The sequence below is a fragment of the Capricornis sumatraensis genome, chromosome 15, assembly GCF_032405125.1.
Source record: "Capricornis sumatraensis isolate serow.1 chromosome 15, serow.2, whole genome shotgun sequence".
NCBI classification, from domain to species: Eukaryota; Metazoa; Chordata; class Mammalia; order Artiodactyla; family Bovidae; genus Capricornis; species Capricornis sumatraensis.
Window position 1 is genome coordinate 26,019,803 of NC_091083.1, and position 16,819 is coordinate 26,036,621.

The 16,819-nt window shown below is 39.3% G+C and overlaps 1 protein-coding gene across 1 annotated transcript in view; it reads left to right on the forward strand.

Annotated features, from left to right (window-relative positions):
* Nucleotides 1-16,819, forward strand: part of MLLT10 (MLLT10 histone lysine methyltransferase DOT1L cofactor) — a 213,962-nt gene that overhangs the window by 170,888 nt on the left and 26,255 nt on the right. The window contains exon 14 of the mRNA XM_068986710.1: nucleotides 12,542-12,720. Within this exon, the coding sequence (XP_068842811.1) occupies nucleotides 12,542-12,720 (179 nt within the window). The remainder of the gene's footprint in view (nucleotides 1-12,541; nucleotides 12,721-16,819) is intronic.

Below are 16,819 nucleotides of genomic sequence, written 5' to 3' on the forward strand. Positions count from 1 at the left end.
AGGGTGTTTGCTGTGACCAGTGCATTTTCTTGGCAAAACTCTGTTTGACAGTGTGGATCACAATAAACTGTGGAAAACTGTGAAAGAGATGGGAATTCCAGACCACCTGACCTGCCTCTTGAGAAATCTGTATGCAGGTCAGGAAGCAACAGTTAGAACTGGACATGGAACAACAGACTGGTTTCAAATAGGAAAAGGAGTACATCAAGGCTGTATATTGTCACCCTGCTTATTTAACTTCTATGCAGAATACATCATGAGAAACGCTGGACTGGAAGAAACACAAGCTGGAATCAAGATTGTCAGGAGAAATATCAATAACCTCAGATATGCAGATGACACCACCCGTACGGCAGAAAGTGAAGAGAAACTAAAAAGCCTCTTGATGAAAGTGAAAGTGGAGAGTGAAAAAGTTGGCCTAAAGCTCAACATTCAGAACACAAAGATCATGGCATCTGGTCCCATCACTTCATGGGAAATAGATGGGGAAACAGTGGTTGACTTTATTTTGGGGGGCTCCAGAATCACTGCAGATGGTGATTGCAGCCATGAAATTAAAAGACGCTTATTCCTTGGAAGAAAAGTTATGACCAACCTAGACAGCATATTCCAAAAGCAGAGACATTATTTTGTTGACCAAGGTCCGTCTAGTCAAGGCTGTGGTTTTTCCTGTGGTCATGTATGGATGTGAGAGTTGGACTGTGAAGAAGGCTGAGCGCCGAAGAATTGATGCTTTTGAACTGTGGTGTTGGAGAAGGCTCTTGAGAGTCCCCTGGACTGCAAGGAGATCCAACCAGTCCATTCTGAAGGAGATCAGCCCTGGGATTTCTTTGGAAGGAATGATGCTAAAGCTGGAACTCCAGTACTTTGTCCACCTCATGTGAAGAGTTGATTCATTGGAAAAGACTCTGATGCTGGGAGGACAGGAGGAGGGCAGGAGGAGAAGGGGACGACAGAGGATGAGTTGGCTGGATGGCATCACTGACTCAATGGACGTGAGTCTGAGCGAACTCCGGGAGTTGGGGATGGACAGGGAGGCCTGGCGTGCTCAGATTCATGGGGTTGCAAAGAGTCGGACATGACTGAGCGACTGAACTGAACTGAACTCCTTCATTAACCTAACCACCTATATTTTTATACTTCATCTGAGCTAACTGTTTAGGTTCTTGATATTAGCCTTGAGTAACATTTACATTACTTGGCAATATTAGTACACATCACTAGGAAGCTCTCGATTTTTGCCATGATATTTTAGCTCTTTCTCCCCTTTCCCTGTCCCCACTATAGTAGATGTCTTTGTCTTTTATTCCCAGGAACACCTTGATCTCTCAACACCCAGTTCTGCAACCCTGCTTGATTTGTATCCATCTTTTCTTTCTCTCCAGTCCTTCCTACAGTCAAAGGCTAATCCTTACTTGTGATCTGAATCTCATCTATCCTTTTTATGCCCTCTCAGAGACCTTGTCATTTTAGTTTCTTCACCCTCTTTTTCACTATCACTTATCTTTGACCATCTACATCTAGATATGCTCCAGTCTTTCCTCTTGGAAAAACACCCCAGACACTCTTTTAATCCCTTTTCCTGTTTGTGTGCCTAAGCTTCAGACTGTTTTCCATGCACATCCCTGTTTAAGATTTTCTGTGCTTCTTCATTGAGAGAATTCATGTCTATCGTCAGTTCTGGACCCAGTTGTAGCCATTATGTCTCAAATTATTACTCTTCTTATTCTTTCTATTCTTGAGGACATTTTTTAAGATTTCCACCTGTCTTTATATTCCTTACCCTCTGTTTTATAAACTGTACTTGTTAATCTCTGTGTGCTATATCTGTTTAATTTCATTAGCGCTTTTTGTTCACTCATTGTTTCTGTTTAGTGAATGTGTTTTTAAATTTTAGGAATTCTTTGTGGGTTTTCTTTTTTAGTGGAGCTGGTCTGGTTTTTTCTTTCTTGTTTTTAAGTATGTTTAGCTCTGGAAAATGTCAGTTTTCATTCCAATCCCAAAGAAAGGCAATGCCAAAGAATGCTCAAACTACTGCACAATTGCACTCATCTCACACGCTGATAAATTAATGCTCAAAATTCTCCAAGCCAGGCTTCACCACTACGTGAACCATGAATTCCAGATGTTCAAGCTGGTTTTAGAAAAGGCAGAGGAACCGGAGATCAAATTGCCGACATCCGCTGGATCATGGAAAAAGCAAGAGAGTTCCAGAAAAACATCTATTTGTGCTTTATTGACTATGCCAAAGCCTTTGACTGTGTGGATCACAATAAACTTTGAAAAGTTCTGAAAGAGATGGGAATACCAGACCACCTGACCTGCCTCTTGAGAAACCTATATGCAGGTCAGGAAGCAACAGTTAGAACTGGACATGGAACAACAGATTGGTTCCAAATTGTGAAAGGAGTATGGCAACACTGTATATTGTCACCCTGCTTATTTAACTTTCTATGCAGTGTACATCATGAGAAACACTGGGCTGGAAGAAGCACAAGCTGGAATCAAGATTGCCAGAAGAAGTATCAATAACCTCAGATATGCAGATGACACCACCCTTAAGGCAGAAGGTGAAGAGGAGCTAAAAAGCCTCTTGATGAAAGTGAAAGAGGAGAGTGAAAAAGTTAGCTTAAAGCTCAACATTCAGAAAATGAAGATCATGGCATCTGGTCCCATCACTTCATGGGAAATAGATGGGGAAACAGTAGAAACAGTGTCAGACTTTATCTTTTTGAGCTCCAGAATCACTACAGAAGGTGATTGCAGCCATGAAATTAAAAGATGCTTACTCCTTGGAAGGAAAGTTATGACCAACCTAGATAGCATATTGAAAAGCAGAGATACTACCTTGCCAACAAAGGTCCATCTAGTCAAGGCTACGGTTTTTCCAGTGGTCATGTGTAGATGTGAGTGTTGGAGTATAAAGAAAGCTAAGCGCCGAAGAATTGATGCTTTTGAACTGTTGTGTTGGAGAAGACTCTAGAGTGTCCCTTGGACTGCAAGGAGATCCAACCAGTCCAACCTAAAGGAGATCAGTCCTGGGTGTTCATTGGAAGGACTGATGCTGAGGCTGAAACTCCATACTTTGGCCACTTGATGTGAAGAACTGACTCACTGGAAAAGACCCTGATGCTAGGAATGATTGAAGGCGGGCAGAGAAGGGGACAACAGAGGATGAGATGGTTGGATGGCATCACTGACTCGATGGGCATGAGTTTAAAATTAAAGACTATATTAAATAGTCATTCCTCATCAGACTTTCAGTCTATTTCACTGTGGATTTACAGATTTGTATGGATTATAATCCGTTTGTTGTGATGCTCAAATTGTTCACAATTAGCCATTTGGCAGCCCTTTAAAATGGCTCCATGTCCTTCTGGTAGGTCTCCACTGTTCTTTTAATGCTTCCTCACTACCTGATACTGGTCATTGAGGCCTCCCTTAGCTCCTAGAGGCTTCTTGCTCATCCTTGTACATGTGCCCCTAGTTGATGGTTTGAGTCCTTTTCTCTTTTGACTTTCCCTTCTGCTGCATTTCTGTTGCTTTCCCTTCTACATCTTCCACTGGCTATCCTGCCCTTTTTTGGTTTTTAAGGGCTCATTTGATTACACTGGGCCCATACTCATATCCAGTTTATGTACCTGTTTTAAGTTCAGCTGATCAGTACCTTAATTCAATCTGCTAGGTTTCTTCAGAACAGTTCCTAGATTAGTGTTTGGTTGAATAACCAGGAGAGGGGGAACTTGGGAAACATCTTTAGAATTCTGCTTACCACAGCAGGATAATCCCAGGTTCTTATAGAATTTTGTTCTCTCATTTTTTATTCCTTTTCTTAGGTTCTTAATCATTTGAAATCTTTGTGTCCTAATCCTTATTTGCTGGTTCTGTTTTCTAAGGTTCTTAGAAGACAGTCAAGTCTTAATGTTTATAAATGGTAACTTGTGAGAAAGAGGATTGTTCTTTCCTGGTTTTTTAATTTTGGATTGCAAGCTCATTTTCTATTCTGAGTTGAGGATGTATCCCTTCAGAGAGTGACAAGACTGCGTAACCCCTTCTCATGTTTATTTAATGTTTGGGATTTACCAGACCAGGAACATGGTGTAAATTCAAACCCCCATACCTATTGAAGGCAAGGCTGTCAGCCTATTTGTATCTCAAGGCAGATTTTCCATCCTTTATTCAAAGCTGAGATCAAATTGGACAAACTTCTTTTTCTCCCTGTGTATGCTGTGATTTTGAGGTTTTGTGTTTTGTGAGAGTCTTTTAGGGGTGGAGTTGGGAAGGAATAGCTTAACTTTCCCCTCAAAGTCTAGCCCTTGTAAAGTCTAAATTATATAAACAAAGTCTTACCAATTTCAGCTTTTCCTCTTTTGGAGATCCAAGGTTTATCTCTTTTCCTTGTGAGCATTAAAGCCAAGCTCCTAGGTTTCTGACAGGCTGCTCTAGGGCAGTTGTTAAAGCTTTTCCTCTTCACTTTGGCCCCTAAGGTTTTTTCCTTTCTTACAGGCTCAACTATTCATTTTTAGGTAATTTTAATCAGGAAGATTTTTACATTGCCTTACCTCCCTCACTGACAGAAACAGATTCCCCCATTGATTGATTGTTTTGTTTTTTTTAACCCACTTCATACTGGCTTCTGCAACTACTACTACACTTAGGTCAGAAATAGCTTTCACATTGCCAAGTTCAGATGGGTATTTTCACTTTTCTTTTTTCATGATCACCTTCCATCACTTTCCCTTCTCTTCTTGCCTTAGCTTGGTTGTCCTACAGTTTTGACCATTTGTGTTTAGTTTTCTTGTGGCTTCCCTTTCATCCTGATTTGGTGTTGAAATTCCTTGGGGCTCAGTCCTGAGCCTCTGCTTCGCTCATTCCATAATTCTCACCAAATTTAAGCTAAATAAAATCTTTTGTCTCAAGTATTACAGTGACTAAAGTTAGCTCCCTGATTCCACTCTTCTGTTGTCTGTTTCTTTAAAAAAATATTAATTATCTTTGACTGTGTTGAGTCTTCGTTGCTTTGTGTGGGCTTTCTCTCGTTGCGGTGAATGGGGGCTGCTTTTTGTTGTGGTGTGCAGGCTGCTCATTGCGGTGATCTTTCTTGTTGCGGAGCATGAGCTCTAGGCACACAGGCTTCAGTAGTTGCAGCACATGGGCTCAGTAATTGTGGTACACGGACTTAGTTTGTCCGGAGCACTTGGAATTCTTGGACCAGGCTTTGAACTGACGTGCCCTGCATTGGCAAGCGGATTTTTATCCACTGTGCCACCGGTCAAGTCCCCTTCTATTGTATTTTAAGGCATTGTTCACGTTATATTCAAAGTGATCTTTAAAAAATATTATTCTGATCTTGTTACTCTCTAGGTTAAAATGCTTAATAGTTTTCCATTACTATGATTTTGGCAAGTCATTTATTGCCTGCAGAGTTGTACCTGAGCTTGTTCTTGGGCTGGATTCTAGCTTCATTTTTGAGTATCTTGTTTCTTTGCTTATTATACCACACAGAGAATTAGTAGAAAAACCTTATCCTAAACTTTTGGGAGGAGAGAAATGGTAGTTTCCAGGGCCAGGTGAACAAGAACCTAATAGACTACTAGCATTATTAATATTAGACTAACTTAGGTCTGACCATTCTCTGCCCTGGTGGGCATGTGTTAAAGGTGTAAGTTCCCAGCAGAAACGCTCCACCTCAAGTTAGATCACATATTCATCCCTGGCTAGGAGTATATCCCTGATGGAAAATAGGGTGCTGTTTGAAAAAGAAATGGGAATGAATTCTTGGCAAATAAAAGTAGAGACCACTCCTAAGGATTTCTCCTCTTTACTGCTGATCGTTTTTTTTTCTTTTTGTACTGTGAATCTTATTTAAGTTACCCTTCATATTATGTCATAGCACATTCTACTTTTTCGTCATAGCACTAATAGTTGTGTGATTATTTAATGTGTGGAGCCTTCACTGTAAGCTCCATGAGTGCAAGGGTAGTATCTGTTTTGTTTTTTTGTAGTATGTTTAGCAGCACATTGCGTCTGATCATATAAGGCACATAAATATTTGTGGAATATTGTAAAATCAGGTCAACTCTGCAATATTCAATTGATATCAAAATGATATAAAACATTTTGAAATATTTTATAATGAAACCCAAAAATGTGTATGGTAAGTTAATAAAAGGATTAAAATCATCTATCCTGTATATAGGCAGCTCTATACAGCAAAACCGTAAGCTATGCACCAAAATGTTTGAAAATATATAAAAATATTTTAAATATATAAATTAATATTATATTAAATATATAAAGTACATACAATTATATTAAATATATAAATTGTTTACTGTTAAATATATTATTTATATTTCATAATACATTGTTATACATTATAGTATATTAAATACATTAATTATATATAATTATATTAAATATATAAATTGATGTTTTAAAAATATATGTTAAAATGTTTCTTTTCCTACTTTGACATTTATTTAAAATTATTAATAATGAGTATGTGTTGTCTTTTGAACAAGCTTTTCTCCTTCACTCTTTGTTCAGTTAACAACTGTCTACCTAACCTTTAGGTCTTGGTATATCATTTTTTCTGCTTCTTAATTTTTCCTTCTCATGGCACCCTTTTCTCTTCCATCAGAGCACTTGGCACAGTTTATAGTCATGTGTTTGTTTTAATGTCTGCCTCCCTGATTTCGTCTGTGTATTCCTGGAGAGCAGAGATCTTTTCTGTCTTGTTCCCTACTTTATTCTCTGTTCCTAGCATAGTGGCTATATTTTAGCACACATGAAATACATATTTCTTGGATGGATAAGTGAATCAGTGTGTTACTCCCACTCTCTCTGTCATTCTGCATCTTTGTTTCTACTCTTATCTTAAACAGGTGAATTTCAGGGTATTTTCCTAGAGTTTGTGCATTGCAGGATTCAGGTCTGTTTAGTTTGATGAATGTTATCTTGATTTGGATTAAAATAGCATATAGCTTGTAAAAGATGGAAATAGAGTGAAGTTAAACAGAAAACAAGTACAGAACAATCTGAAGAGGATCATTTGCTTTTGAAAAAAAGACCTAGAGGTCTTAGTGAATAATGCTAAACCAGAATACCTGATGTATGAGAGAGCTGAGGTAAGCAAGTGAGCTTCATTTTCCAAAAAGATTCAGAATTCCATGCTTTCCTGATTTGATAAGAAAGGAAAATTTTGATTTGTTCCATTTTATTGCAGTAACCTGAGCACTAGTTTCAAAGTGTGATTGCTGCCTGTTTAGCTGTGCAGTTTCCCATTTAAGTACATGTTAATGCAGTATAAAAACAGACTTAAGTTTAGAGATTGAAGATCCTCAAACACCACAGTTTTGCTTTTTGGTATTGTACTCTCATGATATACCATTGCAGTGATAATGGTATTTGTAGTTTTCAAAGTGCAGTGGGGACATGTGGGGCTTCCCTGGTGGCTCAGTGGTAGAGTCTGCCTGCCAATGCAAGAGGCATGGTTTCAGTCCCTGGGATAGGAAGATCCCCTGGAGACGGAAATGGCAACCCACTCCAGGATTCTTGATTGAGAAAGCCCATGGAGGAGCTTGGTGGGCTACAATCCAAGGAGTTGTAAGAGTCAGATACAGCTTAGCAGCTAAGCAACAACAACAGGGACTTTAGAGGACCTGACAATTTAAATACAATACTTTCCTGACTTAAAATTAACTTAACTGTGCTTTAGGCATTGTTACAGACTTTACAAGGATATTCTCAAATGTAAACCTTTAAGGTAGCTATTATCTTGGTTTTATAGAAAAGAACACTATAAAGGCTCAGACAGTTGAGATCACATGGTTGGGAGAGCCTGTACTTTTGTCTCAGGCAAAAACTCTTTCTCTTGTGATTTCAGCCTTCTGCCTCCAGCTCACTTTTGTCTTTTAGATTTCATAACTGGAGATTCTATGTATAATATGCTTTTTGATATTTAAAAAAAGCACTCTACCTTTTAAGGTATTTTTACCCTAAAACTTAAATTTTGAGTTCAAGTACTTCTCTCTGGAACTCTTCTACCTGACTCTGTTCCTCTGACTTTTTCATCTGATATGACCTTCTTCTGGTACTTAGTGTTTCCCTCCTGTATCTAGTGGCTTATGAGTACTTACTGGCTCTGCTGTGAGACTGAGTTCTTGGAAGGAAGAATTTCTTTGTGCTCTTTGCTGTCTTCAGTGCCTTTTTAAATAATTAGTACCTCAATATTTGTTGAATGTTAAAATTACCCTTTAAATGGTAACATTCCCGAGGTCCTGTTTTTAATCTACTACTCTTGATCGCACTGAGAACTTCTCTGGGTGATCTCATTTTTCCATTCGTTGCCTTTCACCAGTTTCTATATCACAGGTTGTTATAATCAGTTACTTAATGGAGCCAAGTAGATGACATAAATGAGTGAGGAAAAGATGATGAATAATGAATGGAGGGGCTCATGTGGATTAAAGAATCAGTGCCCCATCCAGAGCTCCAGTGGATTGTTGCTATTTCAGAATACATTATCAGTGTGAATGGAACTTCAGGTTTTCCAGAAGAAAATAGAAATCTAGGCTTTTTAATGTGACGTTTCTATGTGTCTTAATATGAACTATAGTTAGCAGGCCAGCTGAAAGCCTTTTTGAGTTTTCATGTTTATTCTATCTTTGTCATTCTTCTGACTCCTGTATCTCTAGACATGACATCCTTCTGACATCCTTGTATGTCTAGACCTGATTTTTCTGCAAAGCTTCAGACTCCCCACATTCTCTTCTAGACCATCTAGGAGTTCTGTGTCCCACAGGCATCTCAAAGACTGTAATGTTCAACTTGAACCTCAAACATGTACTTAGGAAGTGGTTTCAGTTGTAAAGTCCGATGGCTGTATGAATTTGACTCTTGGTTCCACCATCTACTAGGTCACTAAACAGGTTAGTTCAGTTCCTTAAACTTGTTTGCTCATATGTAAAATGAGAGTAATAGTATTTCATTGGTCTGTTGTGCTAGCACAGTGACTTACACATAGTAACAAGTGCTGGGTGCTCTCAGTTGGCGTTTCTGCTTCAGTGAATGGTGTTTACCACTCTCACACCAACTTCAGTTCAGTTCAGTTGCTCAGTCATGTCCGACTCTTTGCGACCCTGTGAACCGCAGCACGCCAGGCCTCCCTGTCCATCACCAACTCCTGGAGTCCACCCAAACCCATGTCCATTGAGTCGGTGATGCCATCCAACCATCTCATCTTCTGTCATCCCCTTCTCCTCCTGCCGTCAGTCTTTCCCAGTGTCAGGGTCTTTTCCAGTGAGTCAGCTCTTCACATCAGGTGGCCAAAGTATTGGACTTTCAGCTTCAACATCAGTCCTTCCAATGAACACCCAGGGCTGATCTCCTTTAGGTTGGACTGGTTGGATCCCCTTGCAGTCCGAGGGACTCTCAAGAGTCTTCTCCAACACCACAGTTCAAACGCATCAATTCTTCGGCGCTAAGCTTTCTCTGTAGTCCAACTCTCACATCTATACATGACCACTGGAAAAACCATAGCCTTGACTAGACGGACCTTTGCTGGCAAAGTAATGTCTCTGCTTTTGAATATGCTGTCTAGGTTGGTCATAACTTTCCATCTAAGGAGTAAGTGTCTTTTAATTTCATGGCTGCAGTTACCATCTGCAGTAATTTTGGAGCCCAGAAAAATAAAGTCTGACACTGTTTCCACTGTTTCCCCATTGATTTCCCATGAAGTGATGGGACCAGATGCCATGATCTTCGTTTTCTGAATGTTGAACTTTAAGCCAACTTTTTCACTCTCCTCTTTTACTTTCATCAAGAGACTTTTTAGCTCCTCTTCACCTTCTGCCATAAGGGTGGTGTCATCTGCATATCTGAGGTTATTGATACTTCTTCTGGCAATCTTGATTCCAGCTTGTGCTTCTTCCAGCCCAGCATTTCTCATCATGTACTCTGCATAGAAGTTAAATAAGCAGGGTGACAATATACAGTGTTGCCATACTCCTTTCACAATTTGGAACCAGTCTGTTGTTCTATGTCCAGTTCTAACTGTTGCTTCCTGACCTGCATATAGGTTTCTCAAGAGGCAGGTCAGGTGATCTGGAATTCCCATCTCTTTCAGAATTTTCCACAGTTTATTGTGATCCACTTACTGGTGCTTAAGAGTCATTCTTGACTCTTTTCTCTTTTTTTATTCTTCAAATCTAATTAGTTTCCAGTCCTGTGAATGTTATTTTTGTAATGTCTCTTTATTGCTGTTGCTTTAAGTTTTTTAAAAATAATATTTTTGCTCATCAGTATTACTGTAGCAGCCCTTAACAGCTTTCTCAATCTGTTTTTAACCCTCTTTCCTAGGCTCTTCTCCACATTGTGCCCGTGGTTTGTTTTGCTGAACCACAAATCTGGTCACACCAAACTTCTGCTTACAGTCCTTCAGTGGCTTCCTATTGTCTCTAAATTTTTAACACATTAATTTTTCCTGTTCTTGATTCCTGCTTATTTTTTAACCTCATTTCTGCTTAGGCTGCATGGATGGTACATACAAGCTCTTGTGGCATGTTTCTTCCTCAGACTGCCCTTCTCCTCTGTCCTGCGGCTTCTTTAGGAATGAGCTTTAAAGGTACTGTTCTCACCCACAGTCTCTCCCTCCGGGTCTGGGTCAGATACCCCTCTTTATGCACTCCCAGCCTCCGGACGATGTCTCTGTCACAGTGCTCTTCACAGTCTTTTGTAATTGTCTCTTTATTCCACTAAGCTTCTTGAAGGCAGAGACCACATATCTTGAATGGCTTTGTATCTCTAGGGCTTAGAATAATGTCTAGTAAACAGTGAGCTCTCAGATGTTTGTGGAAATGAATGCATTTGCTGAGTGAATAAATTTTTCTTTTTCTTTTTTTCCTGGAGAAATGGTAGATATAAAAAGGATCTTAGGAGCCTCAATTATAGTTGTAAGACCTTTAAAAATGTCCCACTTTTTTTTTTTATTCCCCTTGTTTGAAGATTATAAGTACTTTTATATATTATGAATTAATAGTATTTATATTTTTTAGAAACAAAGTAGGTTGTACTGTCATTATAGATAACTAGTTATTGCCTTCAAGGGCTATGTTTTCTCACTGTTTTTGTTTTTTGTTTTTAATACAGCCCGCTTAGGTTCTTTTTTTCCCTGCTTTCTTCTCTGTGTTAGGTTCTTAGGGTTTTATTACCTCCCAGCCTCCCAGGAGCCCTGGTTTATTACAAGATTTCTCAGCTTCTTTTGCTGTTGACTCTAGGGGCCAGATAATTCTTAGTTGTGAGGAGCTGTCCAGTTCATTGTGAGATGTTTAGCAACATCTCCTTGCAGTTACCTTACACTTGCCTCGAAAATTCCATGGACAGAGGAGCCTGGTGTGCTACAGTCCATACAGTTGCAAAGAGTTGTGACAGGAATGAATGGCTGAGCCCGCACACACCATTGACCTACCAGATGCCAGTAGCACCTCCTAGTTTTGACAACCAAAAATGTCTCCAGACATTGTCAAGTCTCTTGTGGAGCAAAATCACCCCTGATTGAGAGCCCACTGGTTTATAGAGATTCCTGTCTCTTAACCTTTATCCTTAAAGAGCCTCTCCTTGGACTCCTAGGCATCAGTGTAAGAACATGAGCTCCAATCTTTTTAAAAGAAACCCACAGAGCACTTTTAAAAGTAACTCTTTGATTCCTCTTAACTTTTGTTCATGTTCTCTCTCTGTCCTCTTCCCATCCACTTTTCTAGACTGAATTGCTTCTGCTTTTTCTTTCTGGCTTTTACACCTGTGGTGCCACTGAAAATGCTTTCAAGTCTTTATTGTCTTTTTCTTTGTTCTCTGAAGTGAATGCATCCAGCACCTAGTATTCCATGTCCCTGGCCATCCTGACTCGTACTTTGATATTCCATCCAGTCAGTCAATAAGTCCTGTTTATTTTACCTCTTGAATGTCTACAGAACCCACTGGTACTATTTATTCTCACCGAGGGGGTGTCCACCAGTGGCATCAGGCTTTTTATTGTTCTTGGAATGTCTAGGCTTATTCCATTTTATTTTCTGCATTGTAAGCTGGATGTTCTTCCTAAGACAGTCTCCTACCATTTCAGACCTTCTCAATTCATGAGTTCTGGGTCCTACCTATCTGCATTTTTGAAAGGTTTACCAAGTGATTTTTATACAGTTTCTAATTTCTTCATTTTGCAGTTTAACAAGCATGTCACTTCTTTTAGGAATTCCTAAAACCCTTACTATTATTTTTACAAAGCACCTCCTGAGGCGATTTCTGTCTCTTAACAAACCATCATTGATATGTAAAAAATGACTTAGGTTCTTTAAAACAAGTGCTTTATGAAAAGTCAGTTTTTATTCATTTGCTTTTTTTCTTTAAACCAATAAAATTTATCATTGTGGGAAGGATCAGGAGCAAATAATGAGTACTCTAACGTATTGATTAATATTGTGTGTCTGTGACAGATTCGACTGCTAAGTTATAAAATATTTAAATAAGACCCTTTTTTCCCTTATAGGTATTTATAACAGCAGTGATGTAGCAGTATCATTTCCAAATGTAGTATCTGGCTCAGGATCGAGTACTCCTGTCTCCAGTTCTCATTTACCTCAGCAACCTTCTGGGCATTTACAGCAAGTGGGCGCTCTCTCCCCATCAGCTGGGTCATCTGCACCCTCTGCTGTTGCTGCAACTCAGGTAAATTATTACAATGTTACAAAGTAATGGGGATCATTTTTTCATTTTTGAAACTGTTTCATTGTAAGAGAGAAATGAATAGGACTTCCTGTAGGAAGTTATAAAATGTCTCAACCTATATTGACATGAGTGGAAATAATATGCATTTTTACTTGATATTCCTGAGAGCACAAACTGATGTTGGCACCAACTAATTCTTTTAGATTTCTGCTTTTCTAATTTTGTCCTAATAATGTGAAATAGTAATTTGGGGGCAGCTTTTATTCTTTCTTTTAAAACTAGGACTTACAAGTTCAGTTCAGTTGCTCAGTCATGTTCAACTCTTTACCACCCAGTGGACTTCAGCACACCAGGCTTTCCTGTCCATCACCAACTCCCAGGGCTTGCTCAAACTTGTGTCCATCAAGTCGGTGATATCCAACCATCTCACCCTCTGTCGTCCCCTTCTCCTCCTACCTTCAATCTTTCCCAGTATTAGGGTCTTTTCCAATGAATCAGTTCTTCCCATCAGGTTGCCAAACTATTGGAGTTTCAGTTCCAGCATCAGTCCTTGCAATGAATATTCAGAACTGATTTCCTTTAGGATGGACTGGTTGGATCTCCTTGCAGTCCAAGAGACTCTCAAGAGTCTTCTCCAACACCACAGTTCAAAAGCATCAGTTTTTCGGCACTCAGCTTTCTTTATAGTCCAACTCTCACATCTGTACATGACTACTGGAAAAACCATACCTTTGACTAGATGGACCTTTGTCGACAAAGTAATTGTCTCTTTTTTTTTAACATGCTCTCTAGGTTTGTCAGCTTTTCTTCCAAGGAGCAAGCATCTTTTAATTTCATGGCTTCAGTCACCATCTGCAGTGATATTGGAGCCGAGAAAATAAAAGTCTGTCACTGTTTCCATTGTTTGCCCATCTATTTACCATGAAGAGATGGGTCCAGATGCCATGTTCTTTCTTTTTTAATGTTGAATTTCAAGCAAGCTTTTTCACTCTCCTCTTTCACTTTCATCAAGAGGCTCTTTAGTTCTTCTTTGCTTTCTGCCATAAGGGTGGTGTCATCTGCATATCTGAGGTTATTGATATTTTCCCCTGCCATCTTAATTCCAGCTATGCTTCATCCAGCCTGGCATTTCGCATGATGTTCTCTGAATATATGTTAAATAAGCAGGGTGACAATATACAGCCTTGATGTACTTCTTTCCAAATTTCGAACCAGTCCATTGTTCCATGTCTGGCTCTAACTGTTGGTTCTTGACCTGCATACAGATTTCTCAGGAGACAGGTGGTCTAGTATTCCCATCTCTTTAAGAATTTTTCACAGCTTGTTGTGATCCACACAGTCAAAGGCTTTGGTGTACTCAGTAAAGCAGAAGTAGATGTTTTCTGGAACTCTCACTTTTTCAATGATCCAGCAGATGTTGGCAGTTTTATCTCTGGTTCCTCTCCCTTTTCTAAATCCACCTTTAACATCTGGAAGTTCTTGGTTCATGTACTGTTGAAGCCTGGCTTGGATTATTTTGAAAGTAATGCTAGCATTATTTTGCTAGCGTGTGAGATGAGTACAATTGTGCGGTAGTTTGAGCACTCTTTGACATTGTCTTTCTTTGGGATTGGAATGAAAACTGACCTTTTCCAGCCCTGTGGCCACTGCTGAGTTTTCCAAATTTGCTGAGAAATTGAGTGTAGCACTTTAATAGCATCATCTTTTAGGATTTGAAATAGCTCAACTGGAATTCCATCACCTCCACTAGCTTTGTTCATAGTGGTCCTTCCTAAGGCCCACTTGACTTCACATTCCAGGATGTCTGACTCTAGGTGAGTGATCACACTATCGTGGTTGTCTGGATCATAAAGATCTTTTTTGTATAGGTTTCTTCTGTGTATTCTTGTCACCTCTTCTTAATATCTTCTGCTTCTGTTAGGTCCATATTGTTTCTGTCCTTTATTGTGCCTGTCGTTGGATGAAATGTTCCCTTGGTGTCTCTAATTTTCCTGAAGAGATATCTAGTCTTTCTCATTTTATTGTTTTCCTCTGTTTCTTTGCATTGATCACTGAGGAAGGCTTTCTTATCTCTCTTTGCTATTCTTTGGAACTCTGCATTCAGATGGGTAGATCTTTCCTTTTCTCCTTTGCCTTTAGCTTCTCTTCTTTTCTCAGCTATTTGTAAGGCCTCCTCAGACAACATTTTGCCTTTTTGCATTTCTTCTTCTTGGGGATGGGTCTTGATCACTGCTTCCCATACAGTGTTAGGAACCTCCATCCATAGTTCTTAAGGCACTCTTAACAGATCTAATCCCTTGAATCTATTTGTCACTTCCACTGTGTAATCGTAAGGGATTTGATTTAGGTCATAGCTAAATGGTCTAGTGGTTTTCCCTACTCTCTTCAATTTAAGTCTTAATTTGGCAATAAGGAGTTCGTGATCTGAGCCACAGTCAGCTCCTGGTCTTCTTTTTGCTGACTATATAGAGCTTCTCCATCTTAGGCTGCAAAGAACATAATCGATATGATTTTGGTGTTGACCATCTGGTGATACCCATGTGTAGAGTTGTGTTTTGCTTTGTTGAAAGAGGGTGTTTGCTATGACTAGTGCGTTCTCTTGGCAAAATTCTGCTAGCCTTTGCCCTGCTTCACTTTGTACTCCAACTGTCTGTTACTCCAGATATCTGTCAACTTCCTAGTTTTGCATTCCAGTCCTCTATGATGAAAAGGACATCTTTTTTGGGTGTTAGTTCTAGAAGGTCTTGTAGGTCTTCATAGAACCATTCAACTTCAGCTTCTTCAGCGTTAGTGGTTGGGGCATAGACTTGGATTACTGTGATACTGAATGGTTTGCCTTGGAGAAGAAACAGAGATCATTCTGTCATTTGAGACGGCACACAAGTACTGTATTTCGGACTTCTTTGTTGATTATGAGGGCTATTCCATTTCTTGTAAGGGATTTTTGCCCACAGTAGTAGATATAATGGTCATCTGAGTTAAATTTGCCCTAGTCCATTTTAGTTCACTGATTTCTAAAATGTCAATGTTCACTCTTGCCATCTCCTGTTTGACTGCTTCCAATTTGCCTTGATTCATGGACCTAACATCCCAGGTTCCTATGCAGTATTGTTCTTTACAGCATTGGACTTGACTTCCATCACCAGTCACATCCACAACTGGGCGTTGTTTTTGCCTTGGCTCTGTCTCTTCATTCTTTCTGGAGGTATTTCTCCACTCTTCTCCAGTAGTAGCACATTGGTTACCTACCAACCTGGGAAATTCATCTTTCAGTGTCCTAATTTTGCCTTCTCATACTGTTCATGGGGTTCCTAAAGCAAGAATGCTGAAGTACTTTGCCATTCCCTTCTCCAGTGGACCACGTTTTGTCAGAAGTCTCCACTATGACCCATCTGTTTTGGGTTTCCCCACATGGCATGGGTCATAGTTTCATTGAGTTAGACAAGGCTGTGGTCCATGTGATCAGTTTGATTAGTTTTCTGTGATTGTGGTTTCATTTTGTCTGCCCTCTGATGGATAAGGATAAGAGGGTTAAGGACTTTATGAAGTATGAACCAATTTTGGACTTAGGTGGTTTAACAAATTCCTTTTATAATTTTAAAATCACAAAAGTAATATATGAATATCTATGGTCTAATTTTTTTAAAAAACAGTGCAGAAGGATATAGGATTGAGAATGAATGATTCATTTAAGTCTTTATATACTTACATGATTTCTTCCTAGTAGATAAGAAGGAATATTTATAAAATTGTAAGCAGTGGTGACTGTTGGTGATTTTGCATCCATTTAATCTTTTTCTTCATTTTATATCTAGAACTTGATAGGTGCCCTAGTCTGCAGGAATGCTCTAAGACCTAGAGTCCAAGCAGAGAAATCATAGTCTTGAATTATATATGTAGGACAGTAAATGGGCAGAGTTTTTCATGGGTGTATGCTTGCACACGTGTGCATGCACGCACTCACACACACACACACACACACACACACACACACAGAGTCCACCCCTCATTCCCCATCCTCAACCCTCAGATTTCTTCAAAGGTGATAATTTAAAATTCCTATTTGTTTTATTTATTGACATTCTCTTATAATTTTATT